Genomic DNA, 20,100 nt, shown 5'->3' with positions numbered 1-20,100 from the left:
TCTTCGCTTTATGTATTGACGCTGAATCTTGCTGGTTTTACTATTTTCTCCACAACTGAAGTTAGAAGTTGAAGTTGTTGAAGTTGAACTAAGTGACCTCTTCGTGCAATAACCATCACGGAAGCCTTATAATGACCCCGTTCCCCTTTGGGAATTATTTCGCTGACTTCCCGAGAGCTGTGTCTATACACTCTATCATTTTGACGGTTAAACTTTAAGTTAAAGTTTTTTTCATCTATGAGAAAAATTTATCATCGTCCGCATAACGCTCAAATAATTGTTTTGCTTTAATAGCTCTTTTTGCTACAAAGCCACTGTCAAGCGGTGCCCAGTGCTGTTTCGCTAAACTCCGATCTTAAGCTGAATGTGATGCGCGACACTTGTGGCTCATATCGGTAAACCGGACATGTTCCCGTGATCAGCCAATGCTTTTATGTAGAGCAGAAATGAGATGGTCCAACATCTCTAACGCCGAACCACACATTCTGCACTGGTCGTTCTCCACCTGTTCTTTCACGATGAGCTTTTTATAAGCTCGGGTGGCGACCACGCCGTCCTGAATGGCACACATGAACCCCTCCGTCTCAGCAAAGAGCTCCCCAGCATACAGCCATCTATTCGAAAACTGGCTGTCAAAAACAATTCAGGTGTTTACCATGCATTACCTTCAACTGTCATTCATCGATCCACTCTTGGTCCGATTTCATCCCACTCAGAGGATTGAAAGATCGATCCTTCAAGTTAAGTGGAGTCAGCCCACAGTCTCCCTTACAGATAGCCGCATGCAAGGGACTCGCCTGCTCTTTGCTGTAAAAATAAGCGCGCAGTGAGTCGACTTGGCGATGATGTTGTGCCGCCACGTCAACCATGCCCCTAGCTCCTATGTCACGAGGTAGGTTCATCCGCTTCACGGCAGAGTTTGGATGATGCATTCGAAATTTGGACATAGCTGTCCATATCCGCCACTGGACGTTTTCCAGATCGGTTTTCGTCCACGGCAATATTCCGAATGTATAAGCCAGTGAAGGGGTAGCGAATTCAACGCGCTTATTTTATTCTTTCCCGAGAAATGCAGCGTCCTTCAGATAACCAACTCGAGCATGGGTTCCTTGTGAAATTCCTAGGTACTTGTAGAAGTCTGTCTCGGTCATAGCTTCGATGTGGAGGTCACCAATGCTATGTCCGGCATGTGGCTCGTGATGACCTTTGCGGATGGCTTAGATTCGCCACTTGTCTAATCCAAACTCCATCCGAATATCACGGCTGTACATGTCTACTATTCGCAACAGACTAAGATGATCGTCAGTACCAGCATACAACTTGATGTCATTTATTGCAAAACCATGCCCCCTAGCATCATTCAGTAGCCATGAAAGGGGGTTCAATGCCATTCAAAACCAAGGACGACTCAACGAATCCTCCGGAAAGATGCCCCTCCGTATACCTATGGGTTCTCAGGTATTAGCACCCTCAGATGTACACACTGATCAGGTGGTACGCCACCCTTCCATGACTGTCGCCAAAAACTTTATTAGTTTCGGATCAATGCGATACAGATGTAGGGCGTCGATTAGTCAGGTATGCCGGACGCTATCAAAAGTTTTGGCATAATCGATATAGCAACTAAAGAGGTTTCTTTGGCCTTTAGTTGCTTGTCCTACAACTACCGCATCGATAATGGGTAGTTCTTTGCAACCCCTTTACTTAACTCAGCAGCCCTTCTGCTCCTCGGACAGAATATTGTTGGTCGCGAGGTGCGCATTGACGCTTCCACTAATAATGGACTTTATGAATTTATAGAGGGTTGGTAAGCAAGTAATCGGTCTTGTGCCTGCGGGGTTCTACACCGTGTCCTTCTTAGGGAGTGAGGAAGGGTGGAAATTTCTCCGGCGATACATGACCTCATTTATGCTGTGTGACAACCGACTGTGTAAGCTGGTAAATTTCTTATACCAGAAAATCTGCTCCCGATCCAAACCTCGGCCCCTCCACTTCTTCGAGTTGTTTATGGCCCGTCGAACTTCCTCTTCCGCAAAATTCATACCAGGCGTATTGGCATGGCGGGTGCCTTCGGCCGTGATTCACTCAGCATGCTGGGTGGCTAACCCCCAAAGTTCACCCCAGTATTCTTTCGCTTGCTTTACCGAAAAATGCACTGTCTGGACGCTCTGTCGGGATTCGTTGAGAGATCTAAAAAAGCTTCGCTGGTTCCTCGCGTATATTGCATTTTGGACATGTTTGGAGTGACTTTCGCCATACCATCGTAACCGATTGCATATGACAGAAAGTTTCTGCTTTAGTGTATTCAAAATCTCTAGTTTCTGTAAACCCTCTGCACTTTATTTCTCATCCGTCTTCTGGCACTGCCAGTGGGGTCTGCATGTGTCTAGCAATGTCCTGCCTTAGTAAGTCCTGCCGACGTTCCACACGAATTTTCCATGGTGGACCTCTTCGGCCACTCAAACCAATAACACGAAAGCGAATCTTCTGACCGTGCAATCTGACAGTCGTAACTGCATTATAATACACAAGTGATTGTAGTTGCAGCAGCGACATATCATCATACACAGTCGCGATGCAATCTCATCATTGATTTGGATTAGAATTCCCGGAGTTGCTAGAGATGCATAGAGCCTGGGAATACCTAGTCTATGCAAAGAATCTATTTCCGAGAATTCTATTCACGCTCTTTGAAATTCGTCCCGAACCCTAGCGGAAACCTCAGTTGGACGGTGGAGAAGAGTGCTTCAGCAAGTACTGAAACTGTTGCCTGCACTACGGCGGGGTGTTGTTGATACCGCCGCCTCTGTCCGCATCGACTCTCGGTCACCAGTTTCCGCGGTGACCTCAAGTCGAACACGCTCCCTGATGATGGCCGGGATTGTGTCGCTGCGAGTAATAAAGCGGTACTGGTCTGCGACTCGCTGCACAGTCACGTGGGCGAATTGCGGGAACGGCTCGACGAATCTCTGATGCAACAAGGGGCGGTAAAATGTTGTACCCGCTCTCGCCGTTATTTCGTAGTAGGAGCGGATGATGAGGAGGTTCCTGAAACCTGCTGAAGTGGTCGCCACAGATTGTGGCGAAACAGCTGCAGCAGGCGCAATGCTCCTGGTCGTCGTGACGCCAGTCACCAAATCAGACGACTTCCGCCAGTTATCCATACCGTACCTCAAGTTTCTCCTTCTTCTCATTAAGTGAATTTGAATTTTATACCTAACTGTCAGGTGTGGGGATAGCTTCCTCAGTAAGCAATCTGCAAGACCGTAAAGTTCCTGCACTTTCCTCGCCTACCCCTTGAGACGCTGCGGTGGTGTACAGCCATTCAGACTGAAGCTATGCATCCCTTCTCTTTTCACAACCGGACTTGAGACCGGCTACGGCGGAGTAGCCAGATTATTATTATAAAAATAGACTCTTTCCGGGGCGCCACAACTTTTTAGGGGGTACTGACTGCCATAGGCCTGTTACGAAGGTAGAAAGGCTGGACTTTTTTCTGTCTCCCATGTATCCTCTTTACCGCCTTAACCTTTGAAAGGGACTTAATGATATCGAAATATTCCCCATTTGGAAACCCGGAACTTTTAAAGCCAAGGGCGACTGCCTCAATTTTTCATAGCGGTTTGGAGACTCCCCAGTTCTCCCTTAATATTCTCCTGTTCCTCTGCAGGGTTTAAAAATAAAATTAAACTCACCTATTTTGACATAAAAATAGCTCCATTTTGAGGTGTCATGCTTTTTTAAGGGGGGTGACCCCTTCTTCAACAGAATTAAAAAGGGGACCCCTCCCTATCCCCATCCTATCCCTTTCACGGGGAAGGACTGAAAATGCAAACTTGACCGTGATGATATCAAAAAAGTCCCACTTTGACACACCCTAACTTTTTAAGGGGGGTGACCACTACAAGTTTTCATCGGGATTGATGGGGATTTGGTTGAAAATTCAACTGTTTCACCCAATTGTGCCTTGTTGGTCCTTACTCTGTCCCTAGAGAAATTTATTTTCAGTTCGAGCCTCTTGAAACAGCTCAATTTCTCAACAGTCATCTCAATCGATCCTTACTTTCAATCAATTAAACTTTCTCTGTGAACACCTAATCATAAATTTTGCATCGATTCTCCAAAGTATCTCAAATGGTTCTCCGCATTAAGTGCGCGTTTAATATGTATCAATTTTGAAAAATCAAATTTCTACGATTTTCTGAAGTACATTCACCAAGCGTACGAGCATAAGATTGCCCAGACCCAAACAATTATGCCTCGTGTGCATCGTAAAATCAGAAGAAAAATGATCCATGACTATTTGCTGATGCATTCCTTTGCAATTGTATCTGCACTCTCACCACGATGATAGATAGCTTCATTCGAATATAAGATAATTGGGCAGTGAATTAACACGAAACCCATGGAAAGAAGTAGAAGCTATAGACACTTAGTGCTGAATTTTACCAGAAATTTTAATTTAATTGAGACTTACAATTTTAGAAAAGTTTTCAAAACACCGGACTTATCCACGTGGTGGCAATTATCCATCCAAGGGGTCTATGGATGTCTAAGAAATTCAGTCCCATTTGGACTGTTAGAAACCAACGTATTGACTTTCTCCTCAAATAAACGATCCCTGATCATGCATACCTCCAAGAGCATGGTTTTCCGCCAGAGTTAAGTTTATCTGAAGACAAGAAGTATCTGAAGATATGTATCTTGTGATGAGAACATTTTTATACATTTATGGCTAACCGAAAAGGTAAACGATCGATTTGAAAAGCGACTGGTCAGTAATTTGATTGAAGATCAAGGTGATGACCGTCCAGAGGTAAATTACAAGGCAATAGGAAGTGGAGAAGAAATGATATTTAGATGCGGTAAAAAAGTTGGTTACTAATGTTTACATTGGATCGAAATCTGTTTTCTTCTTGGACAGATCGATTGATGGATAGGTGATTAGAGTGTTCAGATATTGTGCCACCTTCGGTGCAGCGGTGTTACTGCCAGCAGGCGACTGTTGTCTCGGAAGTGAAACTAAGACTGAGTTCAATCACTTGGGAAAAGTTTCTGAATGCACGTAGTCTAAAATTAAATTAACCTTTCCTTTCTTCCATTGCAGGATGACGAACCCCCCGAAATATGCGTCGTGGAAGGTGCCTTCACCCTTCAAACCCTCACGCCGACCCAACCAATGCCGTCGGTCGATGAACTCGACGCAAAATTCGCTGAACTTGTCGAAGAATTGGATCTTACGGCTCCCAATAAAGCTGCCATGCTTAGCTTACCACCACAGAAAAAATGGCAAATCTATTGTTCGCGAAAGAGTCCTTTAGACGGGACGGACGGAAATGCAGCCCTTACGACAGCTCCTCCTACACCGGATCACTATATTGAACGCTTGAAGAGTATATCGATGCAACTTCACACCAGCCCTGAAGACTCACCGTGCCATGAGTACAGCTCGAAAATTGAAACGCACACTGTGTTCTTAGATGCTCTAAAGACTGCCCTGCGAACCTCTGCACATAGTTTTGTATTGCGTTTTATAGAATTACAAGGATTACCCGCGCTGCTTGATATATTGCAAAATCTGGATATACGTGTGGCGAACAGCTCGACGCATACAAGTCTAATTGGTTGCATCAAAGCGCTTATGAATAATTCGGTAAGCTAGACTGGTTATGCCCTCAAAACCGTTCCTATTCTGATAATGTCCTTTTGGTATCATTTTAGACTGGACGCGCTCATGTCTTAGCTCATCCAACCAGTATAGACACAATTGCACGATCACTAGCTGCTGATAACATCAAAACAAAAGTCGCTGCACTGGAAATCCTGGGAGCGGTATGTCTCGTCCCAGGCGGTCACAAGAAGGTCCTTACAGCTATGCTGAACTTCCAAGAGTTTGCAGCAGAAAGAGCCAGATTTCAGGTGAGTACTATTCGCACAAATATCTTGATCAAATCTGGATTTAATTATTTCGCATTCACATTTCAGGGAATCATTAATGACTTGGATAGATCGACTGGTGCCTACCGTGATGATGTCAACCTCAAGACGGCCATTATGTCTTTCATCAATGCTGTGCTGAACTATGGACCGGGACAAGAAAATTTGGAGTTTCGATTGCATTTGCGTTATGAATTTTTAATGCTAGGAATTCAACCAATCATCGATAAATTAAGAAAGCATGAAAATGAGACTTTGGACCGGCATTTGGTAAGATTTCACTATTATAAGTGGCCTCCATTTGTACCCCAATGGATAGATTGAACGTTTTTCGATCTTTCTACAAAATTTGATTTAAATTTTTCATCTCTAACGCAAGCAATTAACTTTCCGCATTTGATTTTACTGTTCAACTATTCCAACTCAACCCAACTAACTCGTACCCACCCAGTAAAATTAATTAAAGGCAGAAGAGAATAATCAAATAACTTCGATATATTTCCCTCTTTCGTCCCCCAGGACTTCTTCGAAATGGTTCGCAACGAAGATGAGAAGGAATTGGCTCGCAAATTCAACCATGAACACGTAGACAGCAAGAGTGCTACAACAATGTTCGAACTGCTTCGGCGCAAACTAAGTCATTCACCAGCATACCCCCATCTGTTATCCTTGCTACAGCATATGTTACTGTTGCCATGTAAGTTCTCTCCATAAGACTTAGCAAACCATCATTTAATATCCAAAATTTAAAACATTTTCAGTTACCGGAAAGTGCAATCAACATTGGCTTCTCTTCGATCGTGTTGTACAACAAATCGTTCTCCAACATGACGATCGTCCTTTGAGTGATGCCGAATCGGACACTGGATCTACGGAAAAACAAACTCAACTCAACGATCCAGACGTCTCTCCCCTACAAATCGATGTTACCAAAATTGTCAAGCTCCTTGTAAAGGAGGAAGAACTTACAGCTGCCAGAACCCGAGCTGAAGAACTCGAAAAGGAAAACACCGAAGTTCAAGCTAAACTCGCCAAAAAGGAGCAGGAATTGGACTTGCGAATGCAAGAGAAAGAAGACTTGGAAACAAGCTTGGCCAGAATGCGAGAAAGATTGGAAAAGGAAAGTGCCAATCATTCACAGGCTGTGCAACGAGCTCTGAATGCTGAGATGAAAGTGGAGGATCTGCACCACAGACTCTCAACCGAGCAACAGGAGCGAAATCGTTTGGAGCGTCTGGTCACCGAGGGTAGCATACCGGACGACCAAAAAGTAGCTGGTTTGCAAGGCTGCAACGGACAAGTCTCGCCACCAGCACCGCCTCCACCAAAAGCCGCCGTGCCACCACCACCTCCACTGATTATGCCCCCACCACCACCCCCATGCCCGGGTGTTCCACCTCCACCACTAGCCATGCAACCAGGTATGAACTACGACTTCAAATTGAACTCAAGCTATAACTCTTTGTCTTCTATTTTACCAGCTCCACCTGCTCCTAAACCTGAAGTACCCAAGAAGAATGTACCACAACCTGCAAATCCACTGAAAAGTTTCAATTGGTCCAAGTTACCCGATGCCAAGGTACAAGGAACAGTTTGGAGTGAATTGGACGACTCCAAGTGGTATAACAGCATCGAATTGGAGTCAATTGATAAATTGTTCTCAGCTTACCAAAAGAATGGAGTTTCGGTAGTATGATCATACGAAATCTAATGTGCTGAAATAGATGCTAAATTGATTCCTTTTTTTCCCAGAATGATGGCTCCATTGAAGACCTTCGCATGATGGGCAAACCACGTGCGAAAATTCTATCTGTGATTGATGGTCGACGCGCACAGAATTGTACAATTCTTCTGAGCAAGTTGAAGATGAGCGATGAGGAGATTTCAAAGTAAGTACATTTTTTCTTAATTTCTTTCTACCCTTTCCGAGGAGATTGAGCCTTAGTGTCATCAGTCTTTGTTCCTTGGTATCTTTTTGGGCTATTTTGAGCAATTCACCAGTCTTTTAAAAAAGGCGTCAACGTTTTTCCGTTTTATCCTAATCACCCTAAAATGTGGTAGGTAGGCAACAGTGGCCGCTCCGAAAAGCCCAATCAGCGCTGTGGTGCGTCGTTTTAATGCCACAAATTCTTAAGATATAAGACTGTCGTGATAAGAGCAAGGGGGCGGAGTCCAGTCAATTCAGATCTTCTTCAGTGCCAACCCATAGTATTCACGAAGAAAACATTTCTCTCAATCTGCAACTAGAAATCTGCATAAAGTCCTGAAAGAATGTTTTACCTGCCTCTAGCTAAAGCTTGGCAATCGCAAAGAAAGTGCCTGACAGTTTCTTCCTCTTCTCCGCAGTTCCGGCAATGCGAAATGTAGGGCATATAGAGTCTGGCGGTATAGGCCAGTACCATTATCTTGTATGTATTTTATACGTCTGTCACGAGAGTTCTTGCCATCGGGTCTTGTTATAGGTGGACCAAATCCTCCTTGACTTGGCGCAAGTGGTGAGCCTAAGCGATCAGAAATCCGCTGCTACTAAGTAGTGCTAGCAGATTCATCCATAACAGCTGCCAGCAGAACACAAACTGTACACACTGAGGGACTGCGAAGAGTAGAGCTCCGCCTGGCCCGTCCGTCAGCCCACTCACTCCCCTGTTCCTATGAGCCCAGAGTAGGGCAACTTTGAACGTGCCGCGGAGACTGTCCAACGTGTTTCTGCACTGCCCCACCTGTTTGGAGGATGCCACCACTGAGTACAAAACCTAAATGGCCGCCTGATTGTCGGATATAATGGCTATGTTTCGCTTGGGGATCGGATTATGCTCCAGCTTTCGACAGGCTTCCAGTATTGCAAGTACTTCCGCTTGAAATGCGTTGCCGAATCCTGGGAGATTGTATGACTCGGCTACGCTGTGTTTATCCGAGATAACTCTCGCACGGACTCCACAGATCACCTTTGATCTGTCGGTGAAGAATACCGAACGTCGCCTCCCTTCCACTTTAGCCCAGTAGGAAAGCAAACAGCAAAGTTCCTCGTGAAGTGTGGCTTTTATCTGTATAAGTTCTCAAGCGCTTTCCCTCTCATAGGCCAGCTATGAGCAATCTTCAACTGTGTTGAAACCCTCAATTTTTCGACAATATTTTTGCAAATGCAACAACTTCGTTTGCCATCAGTCAACATTCCTAGGTATTTGATAGACAGCTTAGAGGCGATTGTACGTCCACCGACTTCCACTTTGCCAGTGTTTTGCTACGGTTTAGAACCAAGGTCGCTTTCGTTTTTCATTAGGCGGAATCAGTTCAGTACCGTCCAGCCAAGATCTGCCTCCTTTACGTAGCCCTCCACAAACTCTAGGTGCGATGCTGTAACAGCTTCGACCAAAATACAAAACCGACAATTATTTTCTGGGACGGGAAACATGATTACTCCATTACACATCCTATTCCGCCGCAGGAGATCTGGTATCGAACCTTGTGCCATTGCTACTGTGGTATGTATTCTTTGGGGTCCTCATGCGTCCCGTACTATGTAGAAAATCTCTTAGAGATGATCCTCAATCAAACTTGCAAGTATCCAGAAACATCTTTTTCAGCCAATGCGCCTTTAATTTTACTCTAGCCGACGGAGTTGAACGCATTTTCCACATCAAATGCCAACATCACACATCACTCTTCAGAATTCATCGCGCCACTTACCAGGTTCCTCAACATTCTTATTACTTCCGCAGTGAAGTGGCCACGGCTTCGAAAGGCTCTTGGTTTTTTCGCCGATAGACAGCAGCTTACTGTGAATGATACTCTCCGTCATCCTCCTTATTGTGTCTAGTAAGCAAATTGGGAGATATAATGCCAGGTTTCCAGGTGGCTTATTAGATTGGGCCTGGGAGTAACATCAATTTTTGCATTTTCCGTTAGACAAGAAATGTTCATTTTTAAGGGATACCTTGACTGCCTTATTGTAGGATGGATTAGACCATCGTTTGCCTTTCACTCTTTCTGTGGTGACGAATAAAGTGACAACAGGCAGGCGGATGATTTGTGGTGATATTCGTCCTCACAACCTTTTCGGGATCCTGCATAACTGAAATAGTTTCTTCGAGTGGCCTCTATTAGTCTTCATTTGAATTGCCTGAAATCTTTCAGTCATTGCCACCGGGATTCCCTCCGAATTTCTGGTAAAATTTCTCTGCTCGAAACCATGCAGGCTACAGCTTCGCAACTTCATTATTTCCTGCGCAGTAGCTGCTTTCTGAACGTAGTAGCACTACATGTTTCTGTGACTCACTGGGAAACATGGACGACCTTTTCTATGAGCACATGTCGGTCTCGGAAAACATGCCCTTCTCGAACGCGCCTGTCAACCTTCTGGACAAAAGACGGGCATCCTATGATACCTCTTTTTTTAACTCGAACCTCCTATAAGTATTATGCTCACTAAAATGACAAGCGACCCTTATGACCAATGTAGTGCTGACGTATGTCAGGCTCACAAAAGACCCCAGGTTTCTCCCTTATAAAATGTATAAGGATCCAATATTCCCGAGTAATACAGCGAATTTCGTATATGCTTCAAGCAGAACAAATCCCCTCACATTACTTGTTCACTTCTTGCGGCCAAGAGACCACTAAAATCCCCTGCTATGATGTTCGGACCAGGGAACTTGTTCGCCAACTCTCAAAAACTACCAGCGCAGGCTTACCAAATTCATCCATTGTAACTTTGTAATTTGTTCAATTTTCCATATTTGGTTTTATTCCTTGTTACCCTTTCTATAGCAAATGGGATGTTTGGCGTCCATCTGCCCGACCGGCACATAAGCACGCTCATCTCCGGATGCAGGCATGTGTGCGCTCATATTACATCGCCCCAACTCCATTATCCTCACAGAAGAATGCCCCTGACGAACACTTTAAAACCTCCACCTAGTTGATCACCTAATTAATTGACACCCAACGGGGTTTATTCTGGTCACTCAGAACGGCGCTTTTCGCAGATCATTCCAAGATCTCTTGCACCACGAGGCTTCCATGAAGAGGTCCTAAAATCCAATTCAATTCTGCTGGAAGATAACCCTATTCCGAACAACGAGTGCTAATCTTGTCCAACTTCGATCGGGATGGTGCCCCTGCCTTAATTCATACCTATCCCGAAGGCATTAGAATATCTGAAATATTTGCCTAGCGTGCAACAGTGACGTTGAGTATTGCCATTGCTGGGCAGCTCCCACATGACTTACCACCAGGCCAATAAGGCATGATCCTATCAAGTAGTTTTCTTGGCTTCAATACGAAGGAGGCTGGAACGGACTTCTAAATTTATTTAAATATAGTGTCCAAAATACATATGAGTCTGTTCGATAAAGACTCTCCTGCAGGTACCAGGACGAGGTTCTGCTGCGGGTCACAATGCTAAAAAGAACCCCTTCCACACTCACACTTCAAACATTTCAGCGAACTTATCCGGTCTACATAGTATAGCCATAAGCTCTGTCAGTCAATGCGAGAAATGTTAGGCCGCCGAAACTGGTGACGCTGCGCACGGAGAGTACCTAACCATACCCCACTTCTGTCAGACTTTCAAGCTCCGATGAAGTTCGGTAACTACGAAAAAAGAATCGCGATTATTGCGTTACACCAATGTGGGAATACGCCGAAAAGGATTCAGAGTTTGTTAAAAAAAAAGCTGCCGATAAACGACCGATTCGTTTTTAGGACATTAGATCCATACCGCAACACAGCTGATGCGGTTGACGAGCCGCGGGAGGGGCGCCTGCGCTCCGTACGTCGCCCGAATATCATGCATGCTGTGCGTGAGCAAGTTCGTCGCAATCCTCTCCACAAGCAGAAACGAATGTCGGTGGAAATGAGTGTTTAAACTCGAAGTATGAGTCGTATTTTACGAGAAGATCTCGGTCTCGGTGCGTACCGGCGATGCGTTAATCATATGATAACGCTAAAACTGAAGGAAATACGGTGAACTCGATGTGCTGCTCTTCTACAACGATTTCCCGGTGAAAAATATCGCAAAATTCTATTTTCTGATGAAATAATTTTTACCATCAAGGAACCGACAAAATGATCGAGTATATGTTCACAATTGTGATGAAGTCATAGAAAATGCTCCCCGAGTCCAACGTCGTCACCATCCGACTCCTGTCGCCTCATACCACGGAGTGCGGGGGACCGGGAAGAACCGAAACCTCCGCACCAGTATTTACAAGATAACTGCGCCTGCTGAAAGGATCATAAATTGTTAGGCGACGTGGCGCTGCGTTCTGGGTGGCTGTCGCCAGGACCCTCCGCGGACCTAGTTTTTTTAGGTACGCGCGAATTTACACGGGATCGTACATCTGGTAGGTTTTTCGCCGAATCTGCGATGGTACCAACAAATGCATCGGTCCGTAGGCTGTTCTGACGACCTGCTACCCGATCGAACTTTTCGAGCAGTAGACCGCGAGCGAGCTCGTGGCCTGCCGGCCGAACGCTGAGCGTCCAGCGTCACCCTCATCTCAGCCATACTGGCCACAAGCGCGGCAATCTCGCGCGTCAGCTCGCCAACTTCGTCAGAAGGCTGCTGAACGGCCGCTATCGTGGGACGCGCGTGCACCTTATCAGGCGCAGCTGCCAGCGCCTCAAAAGAACCGGAGACGCACGCGAGGACCGCCTGTGTCCTCTCCGGAAGTCATCGTAGCCACAGTGACTTCATCAGGTCGTCGTCGATCTTGCTCCCACCCAATTGCCTCATTTCGCGAAGCAATTGGCTGGGAGTTCGATCGCCCAACTTCAAACCTGCCAGCAAGTGACCCAGCTTAGCTGACTCACTTACCGACAGGCGCTTGATCAGCTCTGTTTATAATAGGCTGTAGAAGACCTACTTGACAATGTCGGCCACCAGGAGGATGGACTCCTCATCCAGGCCCACAATGACAATTCTGTCGCGTCCGCTGTGATTCCGGATATCTGGAATTGCGCCTCCAGATGGACGAACCACAGCTCCGGATTCCTTCCCCAGAAGGGAGGGACGCGTACAGCAATGGCGGTCACCTGAGGGTCCGATGGGCCTGCCTGCGGTATGTTTGTTGTCTAGCGGCATGACAAAAGTTAATTTTAATGATGTGAGTTGAGTCGAGGTCGCGGCTATACCGAATTTTAAAAGACCCTAATTTGACGACGGTTGACCGCACCCCCCAAATCCCCGTACGACAGAGAAAAAAAGAAGAGAAGAAGAAGAAGAGACGCACTCTGGAGCGGACGCTTGAAGCGCAGACCAAAATAAAACTCGACCACGAGAACGCCAACGGCGAATTTAAAAATTGTCGTCGCCGTATCTTGCGGTGGTTCTACAATGATTATTAATATTAACAAAAAATTACAAGAAGAATAATGACTTAACCTATTTAATAATATAAGTTGTTGTTGATGATGCGCTTGTTGATTATGTTTCTACTGGTAGTGTTGTTGGATGATACCTCGTTGTGGCTTTATTTGAGTTTTCACTGCGGTGGCTTGGACTGACAGGGTTTTTTCAGGTTGAGGCTCCTGAGCTTGCAATTGATTCTTGACGGCAGCTCCGGCTTCCGCTTCTTAGAGGCTAGCGGCTCAACGATCTGATCAATGATTTCAGCACTAGACATCGGGGGCACACAAAAAACCAACGGAATTTTTCGCGTCTCTCCCAGCGAAATAAACGGCACGAACCTTCCAGCCGGCGCTGATGTGGGACGTCCTCGGCAGAATTCAACTACGTGGTGGCAACGTTCCACGAAATAAATTCCTTGTGATCACTCATTCGAAGTCGCATCCGCGGTGCTGCGTCTGGCTCCTTCTGGCGCACGGTTTAAGCACCTTTCGCTGTCTTCGCAACGAGCGGCACACAAAAAACAGCCCGAACTGGCCGTAGATATCCTTAGCTTCCCTTAGTGATGGTTTAGTCGACAGTGACTAGCGAGGATTTCCACTATGATTCGGAGGTTCTTTTTGGTGAGGTCTAAGCAACCCTTTGTGCACTTGGGTTCGTATCTCCCAATAAGCACCCTAGATTGCTCCATTCCTGATAAACCCACCCAGTATACTTCCCTCAATCGTTCCTCTTAATTTTTTAATGTCATATCTATGAACCCGTTTCCGATTCCAGGGAAGGATTCTGGCCCGTGTAGAGGCGTCCCTGTCCCCTTTTTGGCTAGTTTGTCCGCTGTCTCATTGCGTTCCAACCCAGCATTGCCTGAAACCCAGAGTATTCAGACCTTGTTGAATGAGCCGGGCGTATTCAGTCCCTCAAGGCATTTCCATACCAGTTTAGAGTTCACCTGGTTGGACCTAAGTGCCTTGACCGCTGCTTGACTATCGGTGAGAATAGCAATGTGCTGCCCCCCGTAGTTGCTTTGGAGATTAAAGGAGGCCCATCTGCCTGTGGCGTATATTTTCGCTTGCTTACTCATTATGTCTAAGTACATTTTCCTTGGACCAATCACACCGACACCCGCTACCTCTGCTGTGGGGTATCCGTCAGTGTATCAAGTAATCAGTTGTTGGTTTAACCCGTATGTCACAGGCACGGTCTCCCAGTTGGCCACCATATAGATATAAGACTTTATCCACTTTGACTTTTCCATTTGATATTCTTTAGTATCCAAGAGAAACCTTCGGTTACTGACCATAATTTCCTTGATTTCCGCAGAGCAATTTTATCTATGGATTCCAACGAGCAACTGCCAATCGACATGGTAGAACAACTACTGAAATTCACACCATCTGCAGAAGAACGAGCGCTGCTGGATGAACACAGTGAGGACATTGATTCATTGGCCAGAGCCGACCGATTCCTTTACGAAATTTCAAAGTAAGTTTTACTGACTCCGGCAATTATTTATATCAACTTAATTTTACGTCATCATTCCAGGATTCCGCACTACGAACAACGCCTCAAGAGTTTGCACTACAAGAAGCGTTTCATGCTCACAATCAACGACCTCTCACCACGCATTGCAAGCGTCATGGAAGCCTCCCGTGAGGTAGCTCGGTCACGACGTCTGCGAAAACTTCTGGAGCTCGTCCTTGCCCTAGGCAATTACATGAATCGCGGAGCTCGTGGAAACGCTTCAGGCTTCCGATTGGCTTCGCTAAATCGATTGGCTGACACGAAATCGAGTTCCCTAAAAGGAACGACACTTCTTCATTTTCTAGTCCAGGTCATTGAAAGGAAGTTCAAGGATCTACTCAAATTAGATGAGGATTTGCCGCACGTGCGTGAAGCTTCGAAAGTATCGTTAGGTGAAATGGATAAGGATATCCAAATGCTACGAACTGGACTCACTGAAGTGTCACGGGAGATTGAATTCCATAGAAGTGCTGGACCCCCACAACCTGGTGATAGATTCTTGCCTGTCATGAGAGAATTCCATGCCCAAGCATCGGTTCGTTTTGCAGAATTGGAAGACAAGTACCAAGACATGAAGACAAGATTCGATCGAGCCGTTCGCCTATTCGGGGAAGATGGCTCCATTGTTCAACCCGATGAATTCTTTGGAATTTTCGATGCGTTTATCTCATCTTTCATGGAGGCCAAACAGGACAACGAGAACTTCCGCAAACGACAGGAAGAGGAGGAGAAACGGGCGAAGCAAGAGGCTGAGTTGAAGAAGCGAACAATTGAACGCAAGAACAAGGAGGGCCTGATGAGCTCCCTCTCGAGAAATCTCGGGCTCAAATCAAGCAGCAGCAATGCTAGCAATCCAATTGAAAGTGACCATTCCAAAGGGAATGACACGAAGGGTGAGTTCGATGATCTGATTTCAGCCCTTCGAACAGGCGACGTGTTTGGTGAGGATATGGCCAAATTCAAGCGCTCGCGGAAAGCAAGACTGGGTACAGGTAACACTTCGCCACCACGCCATAGTTTGCATCGGGAGGAAAGTCGAGAGAGGACTGTTCGCAGACAGTAAATAGTGAAGTAAATTTTAGAGCAAAAGTATATTATGTTTTAAGCCCATTTGGCTCAGATTTTACACCGTATGATTGTCGTTAAAAAAGGCAAGTACTTTAAGGGCAAGCTGAGAGCTAAGATTCGAAACCGAGCATTAGATTGGGTTTCATTTCTTGGGGCCCAACTTGCCGCAAAAGATACTTAGATAGCTTGTAAGATGGTGCAGAATAAACACCAAAAACAAACCAAAAAAAGTCGAGATATGCAAAGCATCTTTCAAGAATGCTTGAGGCAGCAAAAGATATTCGCCCAGTTCTTGTTCACCAACACAATGTTTTCGAGTCTCGTTTTTATATTATCTATTTATACATACGTAAAACTTCTTACATTCAAAACAAAGCAGTGTCGTAACTAATCGAAGCTATTTCTACTCGAATAGATCCGTTATTTACAAGAATTATATATATATATATTATTACAAATGTAGTATAGTAGTAGAAAGTCTCCGTTCACTTCCCTTGTGCAAATTAGAACCTGTAATAAATCTCGATTTATGTAGTATTTTCGGTTTTAAGCTAGCGAAATAACAGGACCCTCACGCTGAGACGAGAGGAGGATTGTAGGTAACCCTTTCATCGTTTTTATTCCGTAAGAACAAACGACTCAATGCGGTCACAACGAATTATTGATGAGAATATTCCTTCGTAAAGTCGACTCTGGACAGGATCAAAGTAAAACAGGATAAAGAAAATTATATACGAATATGTACAACTTACGAGATTATATGATACAGGTAAAGAGGAAGGCTGCAGTACAGCCTCCTTGAAATTGGAAAAAAAAGATGAATTTGTCTCATAAAGCATACATTGTGTAGCCTTTCCATCTTTTTGTTAACGTGTCGTGTTTAATTTCCTTTTTATTTACTCTCGAAATTATTTATTAGCTCCGTAAGATCATGAGATTTACGTCATTATCAGTAAAGTATTTTCTTGTATTATAGATTTGTCTTATATTTACGTATTTACCCCTTTTGTATGTATTTTTATTTAATCAAAAGTATATTCGGTAACGTTGTAAATTCGTCAGAGGATTAAGAATAACAAAAAGAATTGTAGTCATAAATAAACTGAGGACCACAGTGTGTATGTGGAGTCTAATGTGTTGAAGCTGTAGGTTTCTATGCGAATAAACGGTAATAAATAAAATTATGTTACGAATATAACAAGACTTTTGATATTTACGTCTTTCCGGTAATGTGGTCGCCAATAAACCCCGTCGTTGTCGGTTCGCTGAAATATCCTCAGCTCTCTCCAAGGCCTCTCGATGAGCTTACACTTCTCTTCTACTGTTCTGCGTCATTTGTTTCTAAGGCGAATACTCGTAACCCAACGAATTCCACTGCATTGAATAGCCAGCAACGGAGCGCTCTTTCTCAATATGCGACCTACTCACTGTCACTACGGCCTTCTAATCAATATACCTACCGCTACCTGACTCCTACGCTGACTCAGTTGTTCATTCGAGATTGTATTGGGCCACCACATCACACCGGTGAAATGGCGGAGACAGGTGTTAACGAGAGCTTGGAGTATTCGAATAACAGTAGTGGTCACCTTCCATCTTCTTCTTCTTTTTCTTCAGCCTTTGTCCCGTTCACAAGCGGGGTCGGCTCGTCGTGATCGGCTTCGCCATTTGGCTCTATCGAATGCCTGATCTGGGTGCAATCTCGGGGCTTTCAAATCCCCATCCAGCGTATCAAGCCACTGTTGCTTAGGTCTGCCTTTTGGTCGTTTACCATCGACTGCGATGTTCAGATCAATCTCTCGCGAAGACGCCTCTCTCGCTTTTCCACGATCGGTGCAACCTCATAACGATCGCGGATATCCTCATTTCGGATGTGATCTAAACGTGTGACGCCACTAGTCCAACGTAGCATCTTCGTCTCCATTACCGCAAGACGCCGTTCATTGTCTTTTATGGTCGGCCAACACTCAGAACCATAGAGAGCGACTGGACGGACGACATTGCGGTAAATTTTAGATTTGAGACGTTCGTTGATACGTCGATCACAAAGGACACCAGTTGTGGAACGCCACTTCATCCAGATTGCGTTAATGCGTGAAGCAATTTCATAACGCAGTTCTCCATTGGCTGATAGCGTTGACCCGAGGTATTTAAATCGCTCAGTTCTGGGCAGATCACTGCCGCTGACAGTGATTGTGTCTGTTTCATGGGGATCGGTCGTCAGAAATTCAGTTTTGTTTAAATTCAATCTGAGACCGTGTTCCATGAGGCGATCATTCCATTTTTGAACAAGTTGCTCCAGATCATTTTTGCTATCAGATGCTAGGAAAACATCATCTGCATAAAGCAGTGTGTAGGGCGCTGGACGTTGGATATTCCGTGTGACGGTGTCCATAACAAGGACAAAGAGGAGTGGTGAGAGTGCGCTTCCTTGATGAACACCAACAGAGACACGAAGCGGTTTTGATACACCCGCCATACTTCGAACTTTACTTTTCGGATCGTGGTAGAGCAATTGAACCCAGCGCACGAGTTCTTCTGGCACGAAGTGTTGTCGTAAAGCATACCAGATGAGTTCATGTGGTACACGGTCACCTTCCATGTGTTGCTCCAATAGAGTGAGCGACTGTGGAATTCACATTCGGTTTCTAATGAGTGACCCCCGGTCTCTCCAGTCACAGCCCTGCGAGACCACCTCTTAGATATTACTTTGCAAGGTGGGTTCACCTTTAGACGCTCGCGTTTCTGCTCTTTTCCGCCTTCCTCTTTCTTACTTCCACGATTATAGATTAAACCGTACACCACGTTTCCAGTCGACTTCATCGTCCCCACAACTATATATTTCGGGCTCACACTTCTTCTCATCGCTTCGTTGAAATTCCTTCTCTAAATCGCAAACCTTGGACAGTGAAACATCACATGCTCCCCATCCTCTGCCATGCCACCGGATCCAGGACAATTTGACGAGTCATCCAACCCATCCAACCCAAAACGATCCAGATGCTCCACGTAGCAACCACCGTGCCCGGTCAAGAATTGGGCTATGTAGCAGTTGCTCTCTCCATGTTTGCATCCAACCCACACCCGATTGTTGGGAATGAGCCTGTGCGACCATCAACTTTTCGTAGACTCATCCTATCTGCGCCGCCAGAGATCATGCGACTCTGACCTTCCCGCATTTCTCCGTTCTTCGCGGCTTTCTATACGCGTAGCATAACACAGCAAGGTGGTCAAAGGCTAGTATAGGTCCCAGGGCAAAACGTGGATTGCTACCCACGATGGAGCATAATAATAATAATAATAATCGTTGGCGCAACAATCCATATTGGATCAGGGCCTTGAAGTGTGTTAGAGCACTTCATTCAAGACCGTAACGGTACATTACAGTGAGCTGTAGGAGGCAATGTGGTCAGCATTGCGCTCGCCCGAGATTATTACCCTGATTTGACTCAGGTACTCATTCACAGCTGAGTCGACTGGTATCCGACGTTAAGTCACGATACAAATCCCACTGCCACCAGCGAGATTTGAACCGCGGCCTTCCGTATGACAACCCAGTGCTCTAAGCACTGAGCTATTCGGACACTGGATGGAGCATAAAACCTGGGAAATGCCTGCTGAACCAACACCAACAGCTCTACTACCAAATCCTATCTCCACCTCCACGTGGTGACCGCTCTTTCATAACGAAAAGCTGCAGACGGAGAAGGATGAAGGCGAGTCTCCCGCGCCTAAAAACGGGACAAATTGTACCAACTGTTCCTCCAGGTTTGGGGTTGAGTAGGGCTGACAACCCTACACGGAAAACCGATGTTACGAAGCCACGAAAGGGGCCTCGGACAGGATGGATCTTACAACGACGAACCCGGCAACGACAACGGATTAACGATTTACGCATTTTCTCATGGAACGTGCGCTCCCTGTACAGAGATAAAGCTGATGAGCAGCTAGCCGATACCCTGTCCCAATATAAGGCTGATATAACAGCGTTACAAGAGATGCGATGGACAGGGATCGGTTTCCTGGAGAAGAGCCGCTACACCATATATTATAGTGGTCATCCAGTAAACCATGTGCTCGGAGTAGATTTCTTAGTCAGCCAAAAAATGAAACCTGCTGTTATCGGCTTTGAAAACATAAGCGAACAGCTATGCATTCTGCGCTTGCGAGGCAAGTTTAGAAATATAAGCGTCATTCACGCCCCTACAGAGGAGACTGCAGAGTTG

General features: G+C 45.5%; 1 protein-coding gene across 4 annotated transcripts in view; it reads left to right on the top strand.

The window, feature by feature from the left end:
• Positions 1–17,069, top strand: part of LOC119654370 (disheveled-associated activator of morphogenesis 1) — a 200,624-nt gene extending 183,555 nt beyond the window's left edge. Inside the window, exons 3-11 of one of the 4 annotated variants that reach the window (XM_038059721.1) lie at positions 5,108–5,653; positions 5,722–5,919; positions 5,986–6,207; positions 6,457–6,634; positions 6,699–7,358; positions 7,419–7,624; positions 7,690–7,826; positions 14,606–14,767; positions 14,828–15,869. In XM_038059721.1, coding sequence (XP_037915649.1) covers positions 5,108–5,653; positions 5,722–5,919; positions 5,986–6,207; positions 6,457–6,634; positions 6,699–7,358; positions 7,419–7,624; positions 7,690–7,826; positions 14,606–14,767; positions 14,828–15,869 — 3,351 coding nt within the window. Of the gene's footprint in view, positions 1–5,107; positions 5,654–5,721; positions 5,920–5,985; positions 6,208–6,456; positions 6,635–6,698; positions 7,628–7,689; positions 7,827–14,605; positions 14,768–14,827 lie in introns of all 4 variants that reach the window. The other 3 variants (XM_038059720.1, XM_038059718.1, XM_038059719.1) reach the window with 3 other exon arrangements.
• The last annotated feature ends 3,031 nt before the right edge of the window (positions 17,070–20,100 follow it).

This window comes from Hermetia illucens, chromosome 4 (genome assembly GCF_905115235.1).
Source record: "Hermetia illucens chromosome 4, iHerIll2.2.curated.20191125, whole genome shotgun sequence".
Taxonomy (NCBI): domain Eukaryota; kingdom Metazoa; phylum Arthropoda; class Insecta; order Diptera; family Stratiomyidae; genus Hermetia; species Hermetia illucens.
The sequence above is the reverse complement of the archived record's forward strand: the minus strand, read 5'-3'. Positions and strand labels throughout refer to the sequence as shown.